The sequence below is a fragment of the Sipha flava genome, unplaced genomic scaffold, assembly GCF_003268045.1.
Source record: "Sipha flava isolate LNK unplaced genomic scaffold, YSA_version1 75_pilon_pilon, whole genome shotgun sequence".
Lineage (NCBI taxonomy): Eukaryota > Metazoa > Arthropoda > Insecta > Hemiptera > Aphididae > Sipha > Sipha flava.
The window spans coordinates 886,146-911,225 of NW_020273615.1; the positions used below are offsets into that span (position 1 = coordinate 886,146).

Below are 25,080 nucleotides of genomic sequence, written 5' to 3' on the forward strand. Positions count from 1 at the left end.
CCAAACTATTGTTTCTCAACCGATGTATCACGGCACACTGATGTGTCACCGGTTAAGTCCAAATGTGTCGCGTCAAGTACTAATATTGAATAACACAAAATGTATGAATATTGTTGATACTATTTAAAAAAATTAATGGGTATTTAATATGATTTCTATGATGAATAAAAATAGATTATCAGCTATCGACATTAAATAAATGTTATCATTATCATAATTCTAATTAATAAACGTTGGTTTATCTATATTTATTTTTAAACAGTGCATACTATATAGTATATTTATATTTTACATAATCAATTAATTAGAAATATTTAATATTACCCAGTATTCTTATTTTTATTATTGTGTTTCACAAAGTATGAAACATTTTAATAGTGTTTCACCATAATACAAAGGTTGAGAAATACTGCTCCAAACACATGTATTTACAAACTTACTTTTCAGAAAATATCCAAGACAGATTTTTTATATATTTTTATTTACTTAATTTTTTTATTTAACATTTGAACACTTAAAAGAGGTCAAGAGTAAAATTATATCTCATTATAAATAGAAAATAAAAAAATAAACAAATACAAAATGTATAGTTAATTTATACTTGTTTAATTAATTCGTGATAATATTTTTTAATTTAAGTGGTGAATCAAAATCAAAATACAAGTTAGTCACCTTGTTATAAGTATCTAAAATGTGATACTACATATTATATCTGATTATATCTATTGAGTATTATTATACCAATAATGTATGAATATTTCTAGAATAGAAAGTTGGAATTTCAAAGTTAATATTTTTTAAGAATTGTAGATTATCTTGTTTACTGTTTATTAAGTAATGAATAAAAGTTATGCCGTTTCATAACCCTTTAGAGGTCAACGATTATAAATCAAATTCTATAGCTAAGATATATAAGTGGGCGTTAATTACACATAAGTATGACATTATCTTTAAAAACCGTCTTTGGGTTTTTTCAAATTTTTCAATCATATAGTTTTGCTTTGTAACTTCTAATATGGATATTACATGAGAGCAATATAGTTGCTTCAAACAATATTTTTTTTCAAATCCTGCATTTAAAATTGAATCCACAAACCATTTAATTTTACGACATCAGTCTTTCAATCGAATAAGAATAATATACTAAGAAATTGGTTTCAGTTTCAATTTAACATTGCGAAAGTCATGTTGTTTTTTTATCCTCATGTACTTAAATACATTCTATTATTTTGGCTCCATAATTTGTCTAGACGTTTTAATAGCCTACAAAACTTGGATACAGGGCAATAATTATAAACCTTCGATTTAACATAGAGGAGTTATATAACATAATTTCCATTTATTAGGAAGAACACTAAAGTTTAGCGATAGTGAGAATAAATAATTAATCAGGGTAGTTAATTGATATCAACAAATACATATAAATATAACTAAATCCAGGTCTGGTATAGAATCAATGCCTATATTCCATGGTTCTTCAAATACTTTGTCATTCTATATTGCTCAGTGTAAGAAATCAACAATTTCATTCAGATCTTAGAAAATTATATTATCAAAAACCTTAGGCGTGGTATAAACTAATAAAAAATATTTGGTCAATTTATTAACTGTATCAGTTTTGCTATAGGGGTTTTTATTTTTTAAACGCTTAACAATGATTATATTATTGTGTGTTTTCCATTTAAATTTTCAAAATAAGAATAGATTGGATGAAAAATAATTTTGAGTACATGATAAATATGTAGAGTAACATTTATAAGTTATTTGTACTAGATGACTGTTTAAAGCTATATGTGCAATAGTTTTATTAAGTAGCAATTGTTTCGGTGTATGACTGAACTAATTTAAACATTTAAAACCATTTTATAAAATGTATTATTAGCTTTTTATATATTAATACATTTGTAAAGAGATTTCCAATATATTATGATTAATGAGTAATTTGAGTGATTCGCTTTCCTAAAGCCACAATAAACTATAAGTAACCGAATTATCGTACGTAATATTATTTTTATTATATTTAAAACAGATTAGTAATGGATGATGGTGATTATCATCTGAGACTCAGTAATTATTAATAATAGGACAAAAAAAGTAGTTCAGCATATTAGAAAAAAATAATTAAGAGCCAGATGCATTAAAAAGTGAATTAAATAAACTTAATAAAATAAAAATAAAATCATAAAAAGTAATAATTCAGTACATTTTAAGTGTTTGCTTTCGAACTGCAAGCCATTACTGTAGAAAAACATGTGTAAATCGGGTAAGTTATCGTTACTCATAACTAAAAACTTATTGTTGTTATTAAACTTAGCTAAAATAAATTCAGTAATCAAATATTCAAATAAATCGTTTTCTTGATCGGAGTATCTTTATTCACACTTATAATGGAATATTAAATTACACAAGGGAATTGTAGTAGTATTATAAATGTGTTCTATAGGCTTTAATGAATACAAATTGATTACTTTCAATATTTCAAGTGCACCAGGGTAGTCTATGTAATAGCATGCTCCCTTGAAAAAAAATTATATTGCACATCTGCTTTCCTAGACATTCCGCAAGCGTTTGATAAACTGTAGCACGAGGATCTACATAAATTGAAAACATTTATTCCTCCAATCTTCTGTTTGCTCATCAAATCATAACTCCGTTAACGTATTTCTTAAATACAATTTGGCTATGGTGTGCAGGTATAAGCACTGAAAGTGCTGGGGTTTTCCAGGGTGGCATTTTATCTCCCATTCTCTACAGTATATTTATCTTTGATCAACCATTCATACAAAATATATTAATGGCAAATTATGCTATTAGTACGGTAATTATCTCTATGAATGATTATTCACTTATAGCTACTACGAACCTTTTAACTCATCTAGCCTCTATGGAGGACTGGTATTTAAATTATACTATAGAAAATCTGTTCATACGACTTTTACTCTGAGACCCGCTCTTTCACAAGTGGTGATTATCAACGTTCAACGGAGTTACAATTCCTTCTACTGTTTATTAACCTTGATTTAACACTAGAACAGTGGGTCTCAACCAAAGTGACATAAATCCAACGTAAGGGGTGACACAAAATATTCATATGGAAAGAAAAAATAATCAAATAATAATTTTTTTCAAATAAAATCATATTACACCGCGATCGTCATGTTACAGCATACCTAAAATGTCGTATTTTTATATTATTATATTTAATCTAAACGATAGAATTAATATGTATTATTATTTTATTATTTTGATGTTAAGATGGCACAGTGTTCTATTTTGATTGCTAAATATGACACGAATAATAAAAAGTTGAGAAACAATGTACTACATAAATGAACAATATGTATGTGCCAACCATATTAGAGATAAAAGACTATATCTGAATAATCACCTTCATATTTTCATACCTCTAATGTATAATAATCTCATAATTATTAAATTCCTCGTTTGCAAAACACTACTGAAACCAATTTGAACGTACGGTCTACAGCTTTAAGGAAACTCAAAAAAGTTGAAACTTAACAAAGTCCAATCCTTCTAAAATATTGCCTTAAGAAAATTATTAAATATTCCTCCAGACATATAAAACTGAACTCTCCATTGAGATCTGAAGTTAAAAACAATTAATGAAGACGCCAAATATTTAAATATTTCTATACAAAATTCTAAGATTTTGTTTCGACCCACTCCTTTAATTGTAAACTTTTCATCACTCTCAATTGCAGGTAGCTATCTTAAACGTTTTAACCGTAAATGGTAAAGATATGTCTAAATAACAATTCACCTTATTTAACTTCAATATCTACAATTTAAATGTCATCGTTGGGTGTCTTCATTATTCAATATATCTTTTTTCGCCTTATCTAATTTTGTATGGCACGTATACTTATTTCCATTATTGATATATATATTTCATTTTAATTTAAAATAAAAATTAAAACAAACCTTCAAAATAAGCATTTTTACCACGAATTATCATTAAACCATAAATAGTATTAAGTTAGACCAAGCAAGTAATAAAAAAATCGATAAAGGGTCACATTTTAATAGTGAGCTAATATCGATTTTTATTTTCGTTTTCCGGCAACAGTGTGTAAACTAAATTAATAAAACTCACAAGGATTAACTAACATAGTAGTGATTGGAAAATAATTAGCGCAGTCAGTTTCTAAACATTTTAAGTAAATCATGTAGTGGAATATTATATTATAGCTCTAGCTACCAGGATTAATGAAGACAACGTATAAAACCAATATTGGATTGAAAAATGAATTAATGAAAATATTTATATCCAACGTAGTGTGATGAAAATATTTTAAGAATAATTACAATGTTTAAAGTTATTTTGATTAGAAAATAAAAATTCTGGATATATTAGTCTCTGATAAAAGTAAATAAGAAAGTGGATCAAAGATAAATGATGTACCCAGGGATAATATTATCTATTTAATATACCGAATAAATAAAACCAAGGAAACAGAAAAAATTATTATGTTATTTTCACAAAAATAAACCAAAGTTTGTGTTACATAACCTATAGTAACAACAAACAGTATATGGCTGATTTCTATAAAGAGATGATAAGTGAACGCATGATTAGTTTCACATGGACTCAATAAAATATGAAAGCATTCACGTCAATCGTAGTGATATATAATATATTATTTGCTGCTATATGTGTAATCTTGGGTAAAATCAAGAAAAACTCATTGGTTTATCGTATTATTCAAAAGACAAATGTTTAGTAAGCGATAATGTGTATAAGATAAGTGATGAGAGTATTTAAAAACATTTAGTTGAAAAAACTCTTAAACCTGGTTAAATGATAGGATAGATTTACAGAGTTGTGTTCGATTTTCTTATAAAAATGTGCTGAAATCAGTTTATCGTCCGTTATATTACATATTATTTTAGAATATAAGCTGTAGCTCTATCATAACGGTTTAGTTTATATCGTTCACTGAAAAGAAGTTATTATATGTATGGAAGCGATTCAATGAAATTTCATCCAATTCCATTTCTTTAAAACCACAATAGTCCTACATTACTCCATTCCTCATACAATTCATTGCTAACATAAACTTAACCCCAAACATTCTGAATAACACTGATTGAGCATTTATATAAAAATATAAGTTTTTAGCCGCCATTATTCATTGTTAAGAAATACCTAACCGACTTATTTTCCATTCTTTTTGCGTCATTTATATATATATATAGTGTTACGGAACATTCAGTACACGTACATGAATTAAAAGGTCCTTCTCAGGACCAATAAGTAACATAAACCAGTAACGACCAATAACAAGCCATTATTAAATAAACACGTAAAACAATAACTTAAATACAAACCACAACAACGGGGGTAGCATCAGTGGATAGGAGATGAAAATACCTATAGCCGTGACGGACGATGACTACACTCGCCGATTCCACGTCAATTTCTGAAACCCAGCACGAACTGCCGTTGCGAATGTTCGTGTATATGAATTGCATATACGGTATCCGCCGTGTCCTGGATTACACCGCTCAGGATTAGTCGGTTACTAAATCTTAATATTTAGGGTAATCAAGGCCTGCGATCCATGGATACGTACGTAGTCTTTCAGTGCGGCGGCGAACCGATTCCACGACCGGCGACACCAAGTCCGAGACCAGATTCTGGAGGATTGTTTTGACAGATTAAAAATGTCAGGATAAACTGTAGAAATCAACTCCTCCACGTTATTGACCACCCGTCCAATCGTGTGATTGACAGAAATGTAACCATTTTCATTTTCTAAAGTTCCATTTCCAATTTTCAACAACTGCTGGAAAAATATCGTCCCCTCCGCATAAATAAACTCTCATATTTGTTCGCAAATAAAGTTTTTCAACATAGTTCTATACAGGAGAAGATTTTAAGCAAGCATTAACGACATCAGCTCGAGTACCTTTAGGGATTACTGGTAAGGTTTGACGGAAATCACCAGCGAAAACAAATATTATGCCACCCATAAACTTATTATTACACCTTTCAGAAATCATTTTTGCCATCATATCTATGGCGAATTGGCTGAATAATGTTTTGTAATAATGTAGATGATTTAGACTTGTTTTTCTAACCATAAACCTATAAGAATAAAATTGCATAAAGGAAACAGTTTTTGTTCGATTTTGGTTATTTTTCTGTAAAATATTAATGTGATAACCGTCTTCGTCTCTAGTATACATCAATGGATATTGCAGTGCATCATAAGATCTATTCAATTCGGAAACTCGACTCAAGTGTCCACTCCGACCGTGCAGAACTATATCTCTGGGACCTTTATCTTCATTAACTAATAATACAGCTACTTCATCGATGGTAGGTGCATTATATTGACCTCTGTGTTCATGTTGAGGAACTCTGTCAGCATGAATAATTAACTTAAAGTTTTGCAACTCATCAAAAGACTCCGACTCCAGATTAGGTCTGAAGCTCTGTATGAGGTGATTATTTTCACGCAAAACTGTTTGCAATTATTCAATGAGACCTCTTTTCAAATTTGGAATCATATTTGTTCGAATAGATATTTGATCCGACTCTGACACAAAATATATTTGTAAACATTTAGCATTATTTTCAATTTCGGGTAATAAACTACCTATTAAATGATGCACTTGACCCTGAATTTGAAAAGAGGGCATGAAAATCCTTTCAGCTATTTCGTTTGCTCCAAACGATGTTATTTGAAACAGAGCGTCTAGACCGTCTATAATTATAAAAGAAATGTTTTGATAGAGAGTGAGAATTATCAATTAAGATCTGGAAGATCCTCAAATTGGTATAAAACAACTTTACCGTCAGCGCAGCAAAGTCCATGGGTTTCATCTTTCCATTTTTTTGCATGGCACTTAGGACATAATATAGTTATTCGTCCTATTTGAAGCGCTTTAATACGAGGTCTGTTCAAAAAGTTCCCGAATTTTTCAATTTTTTATTTATGGTGCTTACTTACAAGCTATTGAGACTTATCACCCTCGAAGTATTCTCCCTCTTGGTTAATACACTTTTGCCAACGACGTTTCCATTGTTGAAAGCAATCCTGGAAAGCGGTTTCTGGAATTGCTCGTAACTCCGTTAGCGAATTTTCTTTTATTTCGTCTATCGTAGAAAATCTTTGTCCTTTTAACGGATATTTTAATTTTGGAAATAAAAAAAGTCTGCTGGTGCCAAATCGGGAGAATATGGTGGATGAGGAAGTACGGTCATGTGATTTTTCACGCAAAAATCACGAATTAACAGGGAAGTGTGCGCCGGAGCATTGTCGTGATGAAGAAACCATGAGTTTTTTTCCACACTTCAGGCCTTTTCCTCCGCACTTTTTCTCGAAGACGTTTTAATACTTCTAGATAGTACCATCGGTTAACAGTTTGTCCTGCAGGTAGAAATTCGTGATGAATAACTCCCAGATTGTCGAAAAAAACTGTTAGCATAACTTTGACGTTTGACCTGACGAGCTTTTTTTGGTCTTGGAGAAAATTTACCAACCCACTGTGATGATTGGACTTTTGTCTCAACATCATAGCCATAGACCCATGTCTCATCACCCGTTATAATTTGCTTCATGAACATGTCATCATCGTTAGCGCGATCTAACAATTCTTGACAGATTGTTACGCGGTTGTCTTTTTGATCTTGCGACATCAACCGAGGGACAAATTTTGCTGCAACGCGGTGCATTCCAAGTTTTTCGACCAGGATTTCATGACATGAACCAACCGATATGTTACAATCTTCCGCGATTTCTCGAATAGTTAAACGTCTATTAGACCGCACAATTTCATTGACTTTTGTCACATGAGCATCGTCTGTCGATGTCGACGGACGTCCTGAACGTGGGTCGTCATCAACTGATTCCCGACCGTCTTTAAAGCGTTTAAACCAGTCGTAACACTGTGTACGTCCTAAACACTGATCACCATAAGCATTTTGCAACATTTTGTGAGTCTCAGTAAAAGATTTACAAAGTTTAACACAAAATTTAATATTAATACGTTGTTCGTGAAAATTACTCATCTTAAAAATCGCACAATACACACGACTCGTCTACTTTGAACGCGCACAGTTAATGATTCGATAGCAATAAACATTTGAGATTTAATGGAAAAGATAGCTGCTTATCTGTATTTTATTTTGATATAATAACATTTACAATAATGTAATTTTTCTATTTTTAGAAACGATAGTTCGGGAACTTTTTGAACAGACCTCGTATTTAGATAATCAATCTCGGATTGATAATATAGGTACAATTGTTTTTAATTTTTTATGAACTTTTATGAACTTTTTTACTAACAAAAGTGGTACTAAAATCTTCAGCAGAGTGTCGGGTTTCAGCTAAAAAAAATTTCAGCCAAATCGGTTCAGTAGTTTTCTCGGTTAATATGGCCGAAAAAAAACCCTTACAATTTTATAGATAGTATAAATAAATAGGACCTCAAAAAAAAAAAAATAAAAATACTTTTTCACGCATATATTTGATACAAATTTTATGTATTATATTGGTAGTAACATGATTTGCAGGATTTACTCAATTTCCCGTGCATTACGAAATCTAAACCTATCATATATACCTTTTATCCTTTTTTCGTATAATAAGCGGTAAATATAACTCGATGTATACATGATATACATTTCATTCATGCATTGCTTTAAAATGAAACGCATCCAATGAGACTAATAGTTTAATTTACAGAAAATATTTTTATCAGGTAAGAATGTATGAACAAAAAAAATTCAAAAGTAAGTTCTGGTTGGTAAAAAAAAAAGTAATAATTTGAAGTTCATGAGATTAAGAAGTAAAATTATAAAATGATTTTGAAAAATAATATCTATACAATAGTTATTTTTAATGTTAATAGCCGAATGAAAATAGTTTTTATCAGATAAAATAACGTAACTCAATAAATTTTAGTAAATTCCAGTAGTACATTCAATAGGTATACGTAAGGCTTAGAAAATATACACCGATTATTTCTCATAACTTGTTTATAAATAAAGTAGAACTTTGAATATAAATACACGGTATATAATATCAAATCGCTAATAGATATTGGCGTATACTATTTACTCAAGTGCTAATATGAATATATTTTTAAATGACGATTTAACAACCTATATTGTTTGGATATATATCAAACCGTTAATCATTTGAACTGATTTTTGATGTTCTTTGTTTCTCATTCTCTTTGAACCTGAGTGGAAAATTGAGCTCTTGTATTGTTCGTCGTATATATTCACTGTGGTACCATAACATAACTTATTGCAACACAATCTTCAAAAACCTACCGAACTGCATTAAAAATGGCACGTTTCAAAACAATGTCAAACGTTTTCACAGCTGTACAAATATTTCCGAATGCTAATAAAATGTAAAATGTTGTACGTAGACTTATTTTGTGTCCATTTGATGTAGAACACACATGACTCATATAACTTTTATTTTGAAAGTTCTATAATTGAGGAAGACTTGACGAAGCCATTAAGACAGCCAGAGAAAAAATCCCATTAATATATAAACGGTTCTTTTGCGACAGAACACTGAAACGTATCGCATTGCAAATGCAATACAACATTTATGACGATTGAACTAAAATATATAAAAAAAAATTGTTTGTATGGAATGGATATATTTTATATATAAGAATATGTTATATAGATTCACGTAGAGTGTATTGGTCAAAATGTGGAAATGCTACATGTTTTTTTTTAAATGTTACATTTAATATTTGTTTTATAAAATATAAAAATTATTTTGTTTTCTACATTTGTATAAGTCGTTTAATTATTTCTTATTTATTCGATTTAAAATTATCAAAATACATTCACAAAGGTATTTTTTTTTTTTTGTTAAGGTTAAGTATCAAAGGGAATTACAAAAGATACAACTATTAATCTTGGTTGCAAGGCTCACGAACAATATGTTCACTGCATCGCCTTATATATAAAATCAAGTATATTATTTTATAACACGTGAAGAAATAAATGTATATTATTTTTTTTTTTAATATATATATATATATAACAATGCCCTAGCATGATTTTCTTAAGTTTGGCTGATAAAATAAATCAAACCTGCCCATTAAGAATGCATTTGCGTGACCGAAATAGTGTGTTCGAGAAATACCGATAACGTCTTCTATAATTTATGTAGTAAAAATGTTTATTTTTTATCTTACATTATATTACACTATGTCGGATATATCACCAAGGAAATGATTATGTCAAATTCTGTACAAAAATTTATGAAAAACATATAATTACAAGACAGTTATATTATTCATTAATTATTAATAAAATTATGCCGGATCAAAAATCGTTTGATTTCTTTTTAACTCTAACTAGATATTCTTATTCTTATATATATATATATAAAAGACTATATCAGGCGTTTTATTGTTCCAAGTGGCACTTTTACTATATTTTACCTCTTAAATTGCATTTTTATTATTCTATATCATATTTCAATAAATCATGATATTATGCGAAAGCTGCGTATTATTTATCGATAACCTAACTTTTTATTTCTCAGAAGTATTTTTGTTTTATTATCAACGTTAATTATTGTTTAATTATACATTAAATACGGTAAATTCTATAAACTGTCAAATTATTGAATACTTTATAAGGGAACAAGTTGTTATAATATAACAATTATAAATAATAATATTATATATATATTATATATAATTATATTATAAAGAACTAATATTTATTAACATTTATGTGAAATAAATTGTATTCATATCTCTTAACATGATATAATGTTATTATAATTGCAATTAATTTTTCTTCTGTTATTTAAGGATTCATTTGAAAATCATAACAAATATTAAACATTATTATTTTAACATTAAAATTGAGTTATGTTAATATTTCATAACGGTCTTATCATTTTTTTTTTATATATATATATTTATAAATATTCAGTAAAAACTATTATAGATCAAAAATTACAGAATTATTCGCATTGGCTTGACAGTAAATTTCGACAAATGAACAAAATTAAACATAATACAACAAACTGAAAATAACAGAAATTTTAAATTATAACAATAAGTTAAAATATAATGATAAGATAATAATATGTTATCACAATGAGAGTGAAAAGGTAATATTAATACGGGATAGTTATATAATATTAATTAGTCGAGAGAAATTTGTTTAAAACAAACGTAAGAGACAGTAAGAAACAAAAATATAAGAGAAATTAAAAATTATTTAACTATTTAATATTTTATGTAAAGTAGAATGATAATATAAACTTTAATTGCTGTATCTATTAATTTAAATATTTATCTGGTCTTTTAAAAAATATTAAGATTTGCATGTGAATTTAAATTTGTTACTTTCAGCAAAATTTTTTGATTATTACTGTCTGAGAATATAAAATAAACACTTTTTTACACGTTATATTTGAGCAATTAAGTGCATTTAATTTATAAAATTTATTCAACAAGATCCTATGTTATAATAAAGTTATATAATTATTAAAAATTTCACAGCAATCAATTAATCTAGTTTATTTTTCAATGTTTAAAATCGATAGTAAAATTAATGTATGATTCAACAATATTTTTAACCATAAATTTCTAACGTATATGAAATTAGGACATGAAATGAGTTCTGTAATGCAATTGATTACATTTTTTTGTAAATTATTGCGAAAAAAAATTTTGCGCACGTGATGTTCTTGTTTGTCTGAAAGTAAATAAAATAAAAAAAATTGCAGTGTAGTGATATACAGTAAAACCTCAATAAAACGGAATCACTTAGTGTTAACGGGGTTGCCGTCTTGACGGGATTTAAAAAAATTAAATTGAATTAAATTAAAGATCATATATTTATTTTAAACCAGTTTATACATGATACATACAATTTATATTTTTAACTTTATTTTATATTTATATGTACTTATTTATTTATATTTTTTATTACATATTTATATTTAGCCAGTATACATTAACCCTTTGAGTGCTAAATTAATTAATCCTAAGATGTCCCCCTGGACTGAGCTAATTTTTTATTTTAATTTTATCATTTTAATATTTGTTTCCGATTGAAAATGATAAATAAAAGACAATTGAAATAAAAAAAAAAAATTATCCAAAACTATAAAAGTTAGAATTAATTCAAAGTTTTAAGTCCATTGGTTCCTAAATATCCGCTAACGATTAGCGACAATATGGTTAATTAAATTTTCATTTAATTATATAATTTATTATTTTTATGATACCTTTTATTTTGATAAACTTCTTGAATTTAATACATGAGATATATATATAGTTATATATTTTATAAATTTTTTTATATTTAGTTTTTTATCTTAAAAATAGTTTCTTAACGTTAGACTAACCGGTTTGCTAAAAAGAAATACTATAAACATAAAAATAACTATTCAAATAAGTGAAACATTCTTTTTTAATAATAATTATATTTTTTGAAAAAAAAAACGGTTATTAATTTTTGCTTTTTATATTGTAAAGCGTCGCTTTCCACACACTCCTTGGCTCCCAAAGTAAAATTCAAAAGCTCACTATTAGATACTGCGAGGGAAAATGTTTGCAGTTCCTCGAGGTAGCAGATAGCAGTTTTGTAATATTTTACCAGATTTTTTGGTTCTTCATATTGGTTTTCGTCGTTGTCTTTGTCCTTTTCACATTCATTCTCAACCATGGATGTAGCCAAATTATGGATTTGTTGCGTCTCAAGTTGGCCATCAATATAAAGAAATTCTTCTAGGTTAAAGTCAAGTTAAACAAAGATATCTTGAATTTTAGTCAGGGTATTATCATTGGAAGTCATGTCCTATTCGTCAATAAAGAGTCCAGCTTTACGGAAACAGTTTTGAACACATTAATTTTTCAAACAATTAATCATGATATATTTCCATCTTAGCAAGGATTTTCATCAACTTTTATTTCAAAAACGTGTCTGTTTCCGGCTTGACGAGGTTTCCGTCTAGGCGGGATAAAATTATATGTAATTTGAAATGGGACCAAAAAAATGTTCCGTAATACCGGGGTTTCCATCTTACCAAAGTTCCGTCTTATCAAGGTTATACTGTATTATATTGTGCATTCATCCGACGTAAAATTTAAACGTATTTTATTTTTTATAATATCAAGTAAGGTAGTAGTTTACGTTATCATTATGCCATAATCATCAACTAAAAGAAAAAAAACAGCTCACTTGCGACAATCTTATTGCATTTTTCTTTACGGTGATTTTACTATCATGCAATTTGTCTGGGGGAAAAAAACATCCTATTCCATTCGATTGTAAATTTTAAAAAAATTTACGTTTTCGTATTTTAACCGTACGGCCGTCAATAGAGGATCACCCACCGCTTTTCGGTGATGTGCACCTAGCATGTACATTCACAGAAAAAGCACTATACACTTGACCTTTAAAGGAAACGAGAAAATTTGAAATAATTTTCAGAAAAGTAAAAATATAAATATATATCACAGATGATTAACACTATCAAACACAAAGATTCTGTTTCAAAAAAAATAAAATATTTTGTATATATATATATATTGTATATATATATATATATTTTGTATATTATATATATATATATATATAATTAACTTGCGTAAACTATACATATATATTTTTATTTTTGTTCATCGTCATCATATTTTTTTTTCTTATGGTAAAAATCCGACAGGAGTTGAGGAAGGTGCGTACCATCATAACTGCACTCTTACTCGTCCGTGCTCGATTCTTCGATATAAATAGGTTAAGGTTTTTCTCCGAATTGTCGCGTGGCACTACGTTTCAAAGGTGACTTTTTTAATAATCTACCGTGAATAACAGGCGAAGTTGACGTCGTGCTGGCTACAATGGGATGTGCACTCGTACCAGATTTTTTATCGGGACATACACGCATACGGTACCGACCCTCGCCCATTCATCTCGAGCGTATTTTCCATGCATGTGAGAGTAGAGGGCTAACGGCGTAGAGAAAGGAGAAAAAATAAACCGACGCAAATCGAATATTGTAATAGCGGCGCCTCGGTATAAATTGTTTGTCTGGTCGACGTTTTTTTTTTTCTCCTCAGAACCATGCAAAGATATATCGATACACAAATGGACGACGAGGGTAGAGAAAAAAAATCAGCAGTCGAAAAATAACGTGCGCTTCGTCCATGTCGTCGTCGTTACTGTTTTATTCATGACTGTCTCTCACCGCAGTTAACAACTCCGCCACCACCACCGTCACGTTCCAATACTCCTATAGACACAACCTCGAAAATAGCCCGAAATATGTTATGCACTAGACACACCCACAATCACATCCATGCACGCACACGTGCAAGCCGATTTACCACCGGCATTAACTTACGTATCATCTAGTCACGCACACGGTGTGGTACACTGACGAAAAAACAGAAAAAATGATATACGCATCAACATCGTTTGATTTTTTTTTTTTTTAATTTCAAACAGTTGCTAAGTGTGATTATGAACTTATAATAATATTTGTCATATTGCACCTAAATTTGGACGGATGTATATTTTATGTAGGTGTGGCATTTTACGAACAACAAGTTGTTGAAATTCTTTATTGAAATTAATGGTGCTAATATACATATTAACCTACATAACCAATTTTATTAATTTTATTAAAATTTAACTTAATTATAAATTAATGCATTTTTAAACATAAAAAATAAATAAATAAAAATTATCATTATTATGATTATAATTATTATAAGGTCAAAATGAGAATATCCGAATATACAATAAAAAATATTACATTATTTGCTATAAGGTTTTTACGAAAACCATAAGGAAAAACAATTTTATAAATTTTAAACTATTTGTTGTGAACCGTACGTAGACCGCGGTACACTTAGAAAATGGTTGTGTTGCCCCTAGGGCACCACGGAGCACAGTTTGGGAATCGATGCACTATAATAATAATCCAATGAAAAAAATAATTACTTGTATTGCAGGCTTCCGTTACAGCTATGTACTACTTTTGTCTATACATTACGCCGTCATAACTATGTTTTCAAACAAAATCTTTTTAAAATTCAGTTCTAATAGAACGTTTTACGTGAGTTTATTAAAGTATTTTAAAGCTTTTATGTAATGTGAGTATAAGTATTCGGTTAACGATGCACTTTAAATTTTTACTACAACAATAAAATATATTTTACAGGGTAATTTTGCGGATGTAAGTATTCGTATTTTTGATATAAGTTAAGTCGCAGTAACCTTAATACATCGGAAAGAGATTGTTAAGAATCTCACTGTGCAAAATTAATACATTGTATTTGTAGTAGACGGATAAGATCACTGTAGCATGATTCACTTAAGTGGAATAGTCTCTAAATGCATCATTTGAAGAAATTTAAAATGTCATGTTTCGTCAATCGAAATTTAAACAACGATACGAATAAATACACTATCGATTTTAATACTAAAAACTGTAATTTCTAACACATTTTAAAACATAATTTTAAACAATTGTGTGCACGAGTTTGATTCGTAGTTAGCGTGGTATCGCGTAACATATCCGTAAGTGACACAATGGGGATAGAGAGTTGATTATCTTTGATGTAAGCTAATGACATCAATATTTTTTATGTATTCCAAAACCATTGTAAAAAAATAAATAAATAAATAAAATAAAAAATATACCACCGAATAGTAATCAACCGACGATTTCCATCCTTGTAGATAATCGGTGTGCAACCTTTTTTAATCCAAGACCCTCAAATTAATTAATTTATTCATTCTACCAAAATTATGTAAGCGTATAATAAATACTTGCTTAATATACACAAAAGTTGTTATTGTATAAATTCAATCATTAATTTTAGGAAATTTTAATGTATTTTTAATTTAATTTATCTTAACCAAAATAAAAATAAAAATACAAAATTAGAATTGTATAAAATATAAAATATAAATATAAAATTGTATAAAATAATATACATAATACTTAACTTTGTCATTTGGTGTTATATTATTATTTTTTTTGGGGATCAAATCCCCGTGGCATGCATTACTGATGCAGACAACTAGGTACCATGAGCAGGAGACAATTGTTTGTTTGTTATAATCTAACTACATCGTATTACAATAACCTATGTTCCCAAACATATTACGCAGCATTATGATCATCAAAATTGTAAATCACTTTTTACAGTTGATAAAATATATAACATACTTACTGTAACGACTGTATACAACATACTTATTTAATAATCGAAGGATTTAGATTACAGCTATTAATAACTATAACTTATTGTTAATTTTATCAAAAAAAAAAAAAAAGGTCCAATAAATAATAATAGCCTTGAACAAATAAAAAAGCTATTTTCGATTGTTTCTGGCCTGCAATAATATTTTGGTTTCAACTTATCAACATAAAATGTCTGTATTTGTCCACCCACTTTACATATTCATATACATAAATATATTTTTATTTCAACAACCTTTCAACACCGCATTGGTTTTATACTGTAATTATAACGAGTTAACAGTGATTATAATATATTTGCTTTTATTTATTTATAAAATGTAAATTTTACTCATATTTTATTTTGTTATTTACAGCATGCTTCTAACGGAAATTTCTTGAACGGTATAACATTATCTGCTGATTTTTCGTTATGGTGGCAATGTATTGAAACATAGACCCACCGAATAAGCGAATAACATTAGGTCAACACGCGCGTGCCTAATGTTAATGTTCAACGTATATTCGTGACGAGGTCGCATTAAAATATTCATATTAATCCAAAAGAAGTTCGGCGATACACGATCCGGGTAAAAAAAGCAAAAAAAGCAAAAAAAAAAAAACAAAAAAAAAGAACTAAAGGCAAAAAAACAAGAATATAGTTGTATATGTTTACTGTAGATATATTAATTTATATATATGCATATAGTTACCGTTTTATCGCATAAATCGCTTTGATTCCATAATGATACCCGTGATGGTTTACGATGGTAACGACGGTTATAAAGGGCGCTCCCAACCACATTCCGTAACGGGTCGTGTCACGCATTGTACCTAATATTAAGTAAAATTAAACCACTAGTACCGTAAACAAAAAATTGCAGGAGTAGAGAAAGTGGACTCTTGAGAAATAGAATAATTTATGATTTATGTCCATAATACACCAACTGGACCGAAAGGACAAAAAGGACCGAAAGGGTTTTTCGAAATCGAATATACTAATAAATGCCGGAAGTCATTACAGACTACGGTAGATATCATTTTGATTAGAAGTACGTTTTTATTTTCGTTCGTAGTTTGTGTGATTTTTTCGTACTAGGCATAGTATACTTAAACTAGTGTCTTATACAGCATATAATTTCATTAATGTCGTAAACTTGTAGTCTCTTAGTACGCCTTGTTAGTTGTTGTTACGATACCTTTAAAATTAGTGACATTGAAGATATAATGGACCGAGCAAGAGTGTGGATGAATTAAAAGATATAACATGAAATACAAAGTATGCTGGTAAATTGATTCATCAAATATAAATACAGGTATAATAATATAAATATAATATTTTAAAACGCAGTTTTAAACGAGCACCTATAATTAAAATTAAATTGTTTGGTTGTTTTATATTATTAATATACAATATAATATATTGTACTTAAGTTTCATCTTAGAAGTCATAACAAAAAACCTACACAGCTATAACAGGTTGATATATTTTTTTTTTTTATATATATATTTTGTGAAAATAACAAGAGTCGCAAAACCAAGACCAAGACTTAGATCAAAATTTTGAAAGTCTTGTCTTAGTCTTGTTTTGATTATCACTAGTTCAGATAGATAAAAACAGGCAAACAATTAAACTGTAGATGCCGTGGACCTACTTTATTATTGTAATAAATTCTATGTGAAAATAATTATAAGAAAAGCGAATTTGAGCACAAATCAGAGATGTAAATAAAATATTTTTGATTTATTTTTTTAATTTTCCTTTGTTATAATATAGAATAATTAATAATGGAAAATATTGATTATCAAGTGTTTATCTTATTGTTCTGAACAGTAAACAGAGATTAATACTTAAAGAATTGGGCAAGAATAATTTATCTAATTTTGAATGTTGTTTATTTATTTTTCAATATTATATTTCAATCAAAAATTATATTGTTAAAAATCATAAATTTTAATGTTTGTTTATATTTTTTAATACATTCCAAACATTTAATCAATTTAATCTATTTACATTACATTTTTAGAGCTACCTATTTCTTCTCTTTTAAAATTGTTACTTAAAAAAAAAAAAGTATTCAAATGCCAATAAGTTTATTGATATAATCAGAAGAGAATTGTGAAGATATGAATCATTTAAAATATAAACTGATAATAACTATTAAAACCGGTGATGTGAAAAAATTAAAATTTTATAAAAAATGTGTATACTGTTTTTATAATCATTTGAAGTTGGCACTAGGGATAAAATAAATTTAAATACGTTTACACTTGTTTCTTACAAATAAAAGACTTTATTTTTTAAACTTATAAATCTGATGGATCATATTTATACATGTACATATTATAAACTATATATTCAAACTTATTTATAACCAATGAAAAAAAACCAATATACATAGACGTTGTGTATTTTCCTCGTTTTTTTTTTTTTTTTTATTATCATGTTTTAATCAACTCTCAGTTATATTATCGGTCATTATTTTTAGATTTTAATTATTTTTTATTTTTTATATTATCATATTATTGAAAATCAATTTTTTTTTAACAATCCATTAGTGCATTATTTTTTTAATTTTGTTATTTGTGCCTATTGAATATATTGATGAGATTCGTTCTCGAAATGTACAATGAACGGTGATTAAAAAGGATAACAAGTGCCGTAAATAAAAATAAAAAAATACGTTACATGCATATTATAGCATTAAATCATCTGCATTGATAATACATTTATTATTTACTTTTCATTAAAAATATAATTAATGGATACTTGAATATACCGTTGATGGAATAATACTTTATAATTTAAAATAGAGTAACGAATAAATACATGCTAAATAAGTTCTAAAATGTATGGAAAATAATGTGGTTTTTACAAAACATTTTTCTTGGACACTATAGAAATGTAAACTTTTTTTGCTCATTATCGAATGTGTTTATCAAATTAGTTATTAGTGGATTACCTAGGTTGTGTTGCCTAAGCTACTGACAAGTTATACCAAAACATATTATGTAAAACATTAAAGCAGATACAGCATAATTAACACTAAAGATGAATCGACCATCTATGTTTTTGTTTGGATCACGTTTGAAGTGCTAACTGTAGTCAGTAAGTGACATCAACGGCTGATCACCTCACTAACATTATCCTAATTTTTAAATCTTATATTTAAATATTTATGTATAGAAAAAAATTACATTGTATTGTGTTATGTTCAATATGTATAATGTGCAGTTTACATTTATGTTTCACTCATTTCAACATTGACTTTAAAACAGTACTGGTGATTTGATTTTCTATAGAAAATTAAAGAGTAGTACGTATCAACATCAACGGTAATATGGCACACCCTTGTTTTTTCCGAAAAATACAATAAAATATATCTGATAAAATTTTTTACACCGTTAAATAACCGATATAGGTAGCTAATTATCAGTCTTATTAGTTTAATGTGTCTGTTCTCATACATAAAACTCTAAAATAATGTTGCATGCCCTCAAAAATATTAGTATTACGAAATTTTTGATCAATATTGCGTAAAACACAAAGTAAAATAGAACGTGTTCTCGTCAAACTTATGCTCCATTATCCAGGTAACTAATAGATATCTCAAATAGCCCGTACTGAACTTGGTTTTATACACTGTTGTTTTTGTGTGTTGCTCTGATTATCAACAATAATGTGAAAACAGATATGGTTATTAATGTTATTAATTGAATTCATGTTTAATAATAACTGAATTTTAAACGAGTGTAATGCTTAAAAACACTTTTTTAAATTACAATAATTTAATTATCGTGCCTAGTTTTGCACGATACGAAATAAATCTTAAAATGTGTTACGAAATTTCCCACATGGCAATAACCTTAAGACATCATAAATCAAATATTATAAACACATCACTAGTTAATTACATTTAGAAATAAATTGAGAATATTTTTGTTAATGTTGATTTCTAATCGAAATAATACATTTTCAATTACAATTTTTTTTCCACGTACTATTGAAAAGATTAATGAAGTAGATCTAGTACTTGGTTTCGAAAAATAAAATTCAGTGATGGTTCATAATAATACATTACGACTGTATCAAAAATATTTTATAGTAAAATAATGAACAATGATTCATTTACTGTCTTAAAATGTATCCATTATTATCTACATTACTCATTAGTACTTGCCGAAATTCCAGACCAAATATTAATACTCCTAAACTCAAATCGATTTTTTTTTTTCGAAGATACCTACTATAAGTATTTTCACACAGGCCTCCCTGCAGGACTTGAAATGCCATTGTTCCACAACGCGAGTGTGATTATTATAATGAATCACGCATATCTAATCTAATGGAATTGTCTTATCTTAACCGTTATTTCAGATATCATGGGTTCGTCGCCGGGACTGGCACATTTTGACTTCCGGCATGTTCACGTACACAAATGACGAGAGGTTCACCGTGTTGCACGCCGAGGGATCGGACGATTGGACACTACAAATAAAATACGTGCAGAAAAGAGACAACGGCACGTATGAATGTCAGGTGAGTGGCACTACTTGTTGTTTTGGCCTAACCACACAATGCCATTATCATCATATACATATACCGAAATTTGTTTTGTAGGTCAATAATCAATTTCATTGTGTTTGCTCAATATGTAGAACCTTAAACAATAATAAACAATTTTTTATACGATTTAAAGTATAAAAATTCCAACTATTTTTAATAACATTTCAAATTAGGAATATTTCATTTCAACTATTAATATTTGCAGTGGTAATACAGAAAAACATTTGGGTAGATATAAGGGGTAGATCTCCTCTCCTGATAACCTCTCCCTATCCCAATACCTACTTATCGTTAGAGAGTGAACCACAGTGAAGCGGCAGAACGATTATGCGTGTTAATGAGCACTGATATAGTTGTTCAATGGTACTGAAAAATTGTCTTAAAGAAACTTAAGGCTAATATCGATGCGAATTGATTACTGCAAACACGCATAGTATCTGTAAATATAGTATTTAATGTACGTTTATGTCATATAACCAGATATCTTTAAAAAAAATATTTCTAGCTTTTTATTTTTTTCAAAAACTACATACTTCTATAATGCAACAATCATAATACGCAATTATTATAATACATTATAACGATAATTATACTTTTTATATTTTAACAAAGCTATTTTAGAACTTATTAATATTTTTTCGGTTCCAAGTATTATTTTGTTTTAAAATAAACAAATTGGAAGGTAAATAAAAGTAATAAAACATTCAAGTTAGAATATTAATTACTGCTACCTTTCATATTTCGAGAGAAAAAAAATAGTAATTTTTATACAAAAATTATTAACAAAAAAAAAAAAAAAAGTGAAACTCCTAGGTCGGGAGAAATTCCATGATTATTATTTTTTAAATTACAATGAAATCTGGAGTTTAATTTTATTGAAAACTGGTATATCGTAAAATTCATCTGTTTTTATACATTTACGTCAGTTTTTTTCCTTTTTTTAAAAAAAAGTTGGAAAATTTGTAAAATAACCACCTTTCGCTTTTAAAAGTACCAACCGATGATTGAAACAATCCTTCTGATTGAAATGTTGAATACAGATACAAACAAAAATTCACATATTGTTATAACTATATAAGTATACATTTAAAATTATATTTTATTTATGTATTTTTTTTATTATCATAATATAATAAAATGTAAAGATTTAAAATTGCATTGTTTGAGTTCCAAGTGAGATGTATGGTTTTAAACTTAAATATAATAAAATTATAAATATTGTAGATTAATTATATGTGCTGTTTGATTATTTATCTTTTATATAACAATAAGTTATTAAACAATTATATGTAATTCATATACGAGAAATAAAAACTGTAAATGTTTATAAAAATATCGATTTGATGATTAAATTAATTATATTTATATATATATATATATATATACGTTTTTTCTTGAAAACATATTATGTATATTTGATTTTGTTTTTAAATTATAAACCTATTTAAATACTTTTAAATATGAACCAACATATACGAACTATACTAATAATATAGAGCAGAGATAGGCGATTCAAAGTAAATAAAGTGTCAATTTATAGATCTGTACAATCTGGTGGGCCTGAGTAAAGAAAGCAAATATTAAAAATGTTTTTAAAATTAACAATAAGCATTTATTTCATATAATTCAATTTACGACAAAACCATTTACAACTTAAAAATAATTTTCTAATATACAAGAGAAAAATATAATGTATGCACTTTACGATCAACGCGATAAATTTAAATACCGATAAATACTGAAAGGTTTTGTGGTGATATGAAAATATAGTAAGGGACAAATAAAAAAAAAATGCAAACCAACAGTTACCCATCCCTAATATAGAGCGTTATTCTAATATTACATTTGATATTAAAATATGACTAATAATTAGTTGTGTTTGGTTTTACGAAAATAAGATAACGTTGAAGATTGAATGATCAATTGGCCATCGATATGACAGTTAATGTTATAATATTCAACATCAATAATCCCAATAGATATCCTAGTATAAAACAAATATTAGTAAACAACAAATCTTGTGATCTATTCTGGTTTGTTATTGAGTTTCAATAAAATTATTAAAAATAATTTATCTTCTAGAATTGATGTAATATGTCAATGTCCACCTATCACGTAGTTCTGGGTCAATAGTTATCGATTTCCTGTTCAAAAAATAAAATATAAATCGAATGCAATAGCATTAAAATATCTATTGGTTTCAAAATCATACATTTTTATTAGTCTGATTGAAAATTTATATAGGTGTATGGTTGAATATAACATAGCATGAATAATTTTAGATATTTATAAGGGGAATGTTTATAAAAGTAAATACTTTGGATACTATTTTTTTAAACTTATTTATTTTCAATTATTTAAATTATTTACTAATGCAGTAAAATGCAGTTTGATTATTTTGTGGTTTACTCTACTCTGTAAAATATGTTTTCTGGAATAATGACCACTACATTCAAATGATGTGTTAATTATTTAAAATTTATGGTATTTATATAGTATTTTATATCATTCTATTTTACATAACAACTTAAGTTGTTTGTTTTCATTTGATTGTATATGTTAGACCAAAGATTATAAGAACAATATTTAAATCTATAAAATTGTTGATTATTAATTATTGAAAACTTATACAATACATTTAGTGAAAATTAAAGTGTATATGGATAGGCTATTGTAAACTGTGTCAAGTAAAATAAAAAAATATAGCTCAATATTTATGCAAAATCAAATAAACAAAATTTAAACATATTCAAATTCATTCATTACAACCTTAAAATATGAATAAATAATTAATATAATAAAATATACAATTGAAAAATATTTAATTTTAAAAGGATAATATTTAAACAAATAAAAAAATATAGTAGATACATAATGATACATAAATGATGTTTTACTCTTATTATATAACAATTTTCAATAAGTATATTTTACTTATTAAATTTTCCATTGTTTTCTCTTTTTTTTTTTGGTATATACATTTTTATATTTAAAAAGTACATTTATACTAATTGATTTAATGTATGTTTCTATTTAAATTTCTTAAAATTTTTCATAAACATAAAGATATTTGGAAGAGTTATAAAAAGCCAAGAATTTAAATGGAAATATAATGATTTATATACGAGTAGAAGTGCATAGATGGGAAAAGTTGGCTCTGTTAATACCTATGCCCATACTTCATATGGATCCGCACTTGTATTTAAATCTACTAAATAATCTGCAACTGTGTCGCTCTTTCATTCACAAACTACATCATTAACAGGTTGACAGCCATGAGACTCTTTTTGGGGGCTCACTAGTTTTCTCCCTGACGCCATGGTATCATTAAATATCATTAAATCATTTTTCAAAATACATAGATACACTTTCCTGGTTTAGAAATGGTACATATACTGTAGAATTGAACTAATCACATTCTTGGTGGTTCAAGGAGCTGGACAGAGTATATATATATATATATATATATATATATATTTAATTAGATTATAGAAGGGGCATAGTTTACATAAAAATGTTTATTTGAGCACAGATTACGTACAAACAAATTAATCAATATATTTCCTTTATAAGTTACCCTTTTTTTGAATATTTTTCAGAACAATATGCTTATATTTTTGTATTTATAATAAATATATTATTACAAATGAAATTGTGTAGAGATACCGATTGTTAATTCCACATTAAAAAGAATCTTTAAATTGCTAACAAAATTATGTAATTATAACATGATCTGGATAATAATTAATTATGGATCACGAAATACGATAACCAATTCGAAAATAATTGTTCACGATCATTGTTTTGATTAACTGCAGTTGTTATGTTATGTATTATTCGGCAAAGATTTGTTACCTTAGGTCTAATCAATGATATAAAATGTGAGGATTGCTTCAATATAATTTTCTAAATGTTCACAATTTTCACTATAAGCTTTTCTAAAACTTAAGCTTAAGCCAAAAAAGTAATATATGAAGTATTTTCTATTTCTTTCGATAAATCAATTTTCATCGTCTTTAATCAGTTGTTGTATGCTTATAATATTATATTAATAATAATACAGAAAAGAAATAGGAATCTATGAAATATTTTGTAAACAATAAATATAAAATTTATAAATATAAGATAGTAAACATAATTGGAATAAGAATCAATAACTATTGATTTTAAAATCGATTCATTATATCAATCCAGTGTAAAAATCTGATGAGATGTTCACAGAAGTACGCATTCGACATTATAATTATGTTTCTTAATGTGATCCAACGAATTAAGCAGGAACTACTCCTG

The 25,080-nt window shown here is 27.4% G+C and overlaps 1 protein-coding gene across 2 annotated transcripts in view; it reads left to right on the forward strand.

The window, feature by feature from the left end:
- Positions 1-25,080, forward strand: part of LOC112692589 (hemicentin-2-like) — a 475,200-nt gene that overhangs the window by 431,649 nt on the left and 18,471 nt on the right. For both annotated transcript variants that reach the window (XM_025567313.1, XM_025567314.1), the window contains one exon: positions 20,602-20,763. In XM_025567313.1, coding sequence (XP_025423098.1) covers positions 20,602-20,763 — 162 coding nt within the window. The remainder of the gene's footprint in view (positions 1-20,601; positions 20,764-25,080) is intronic.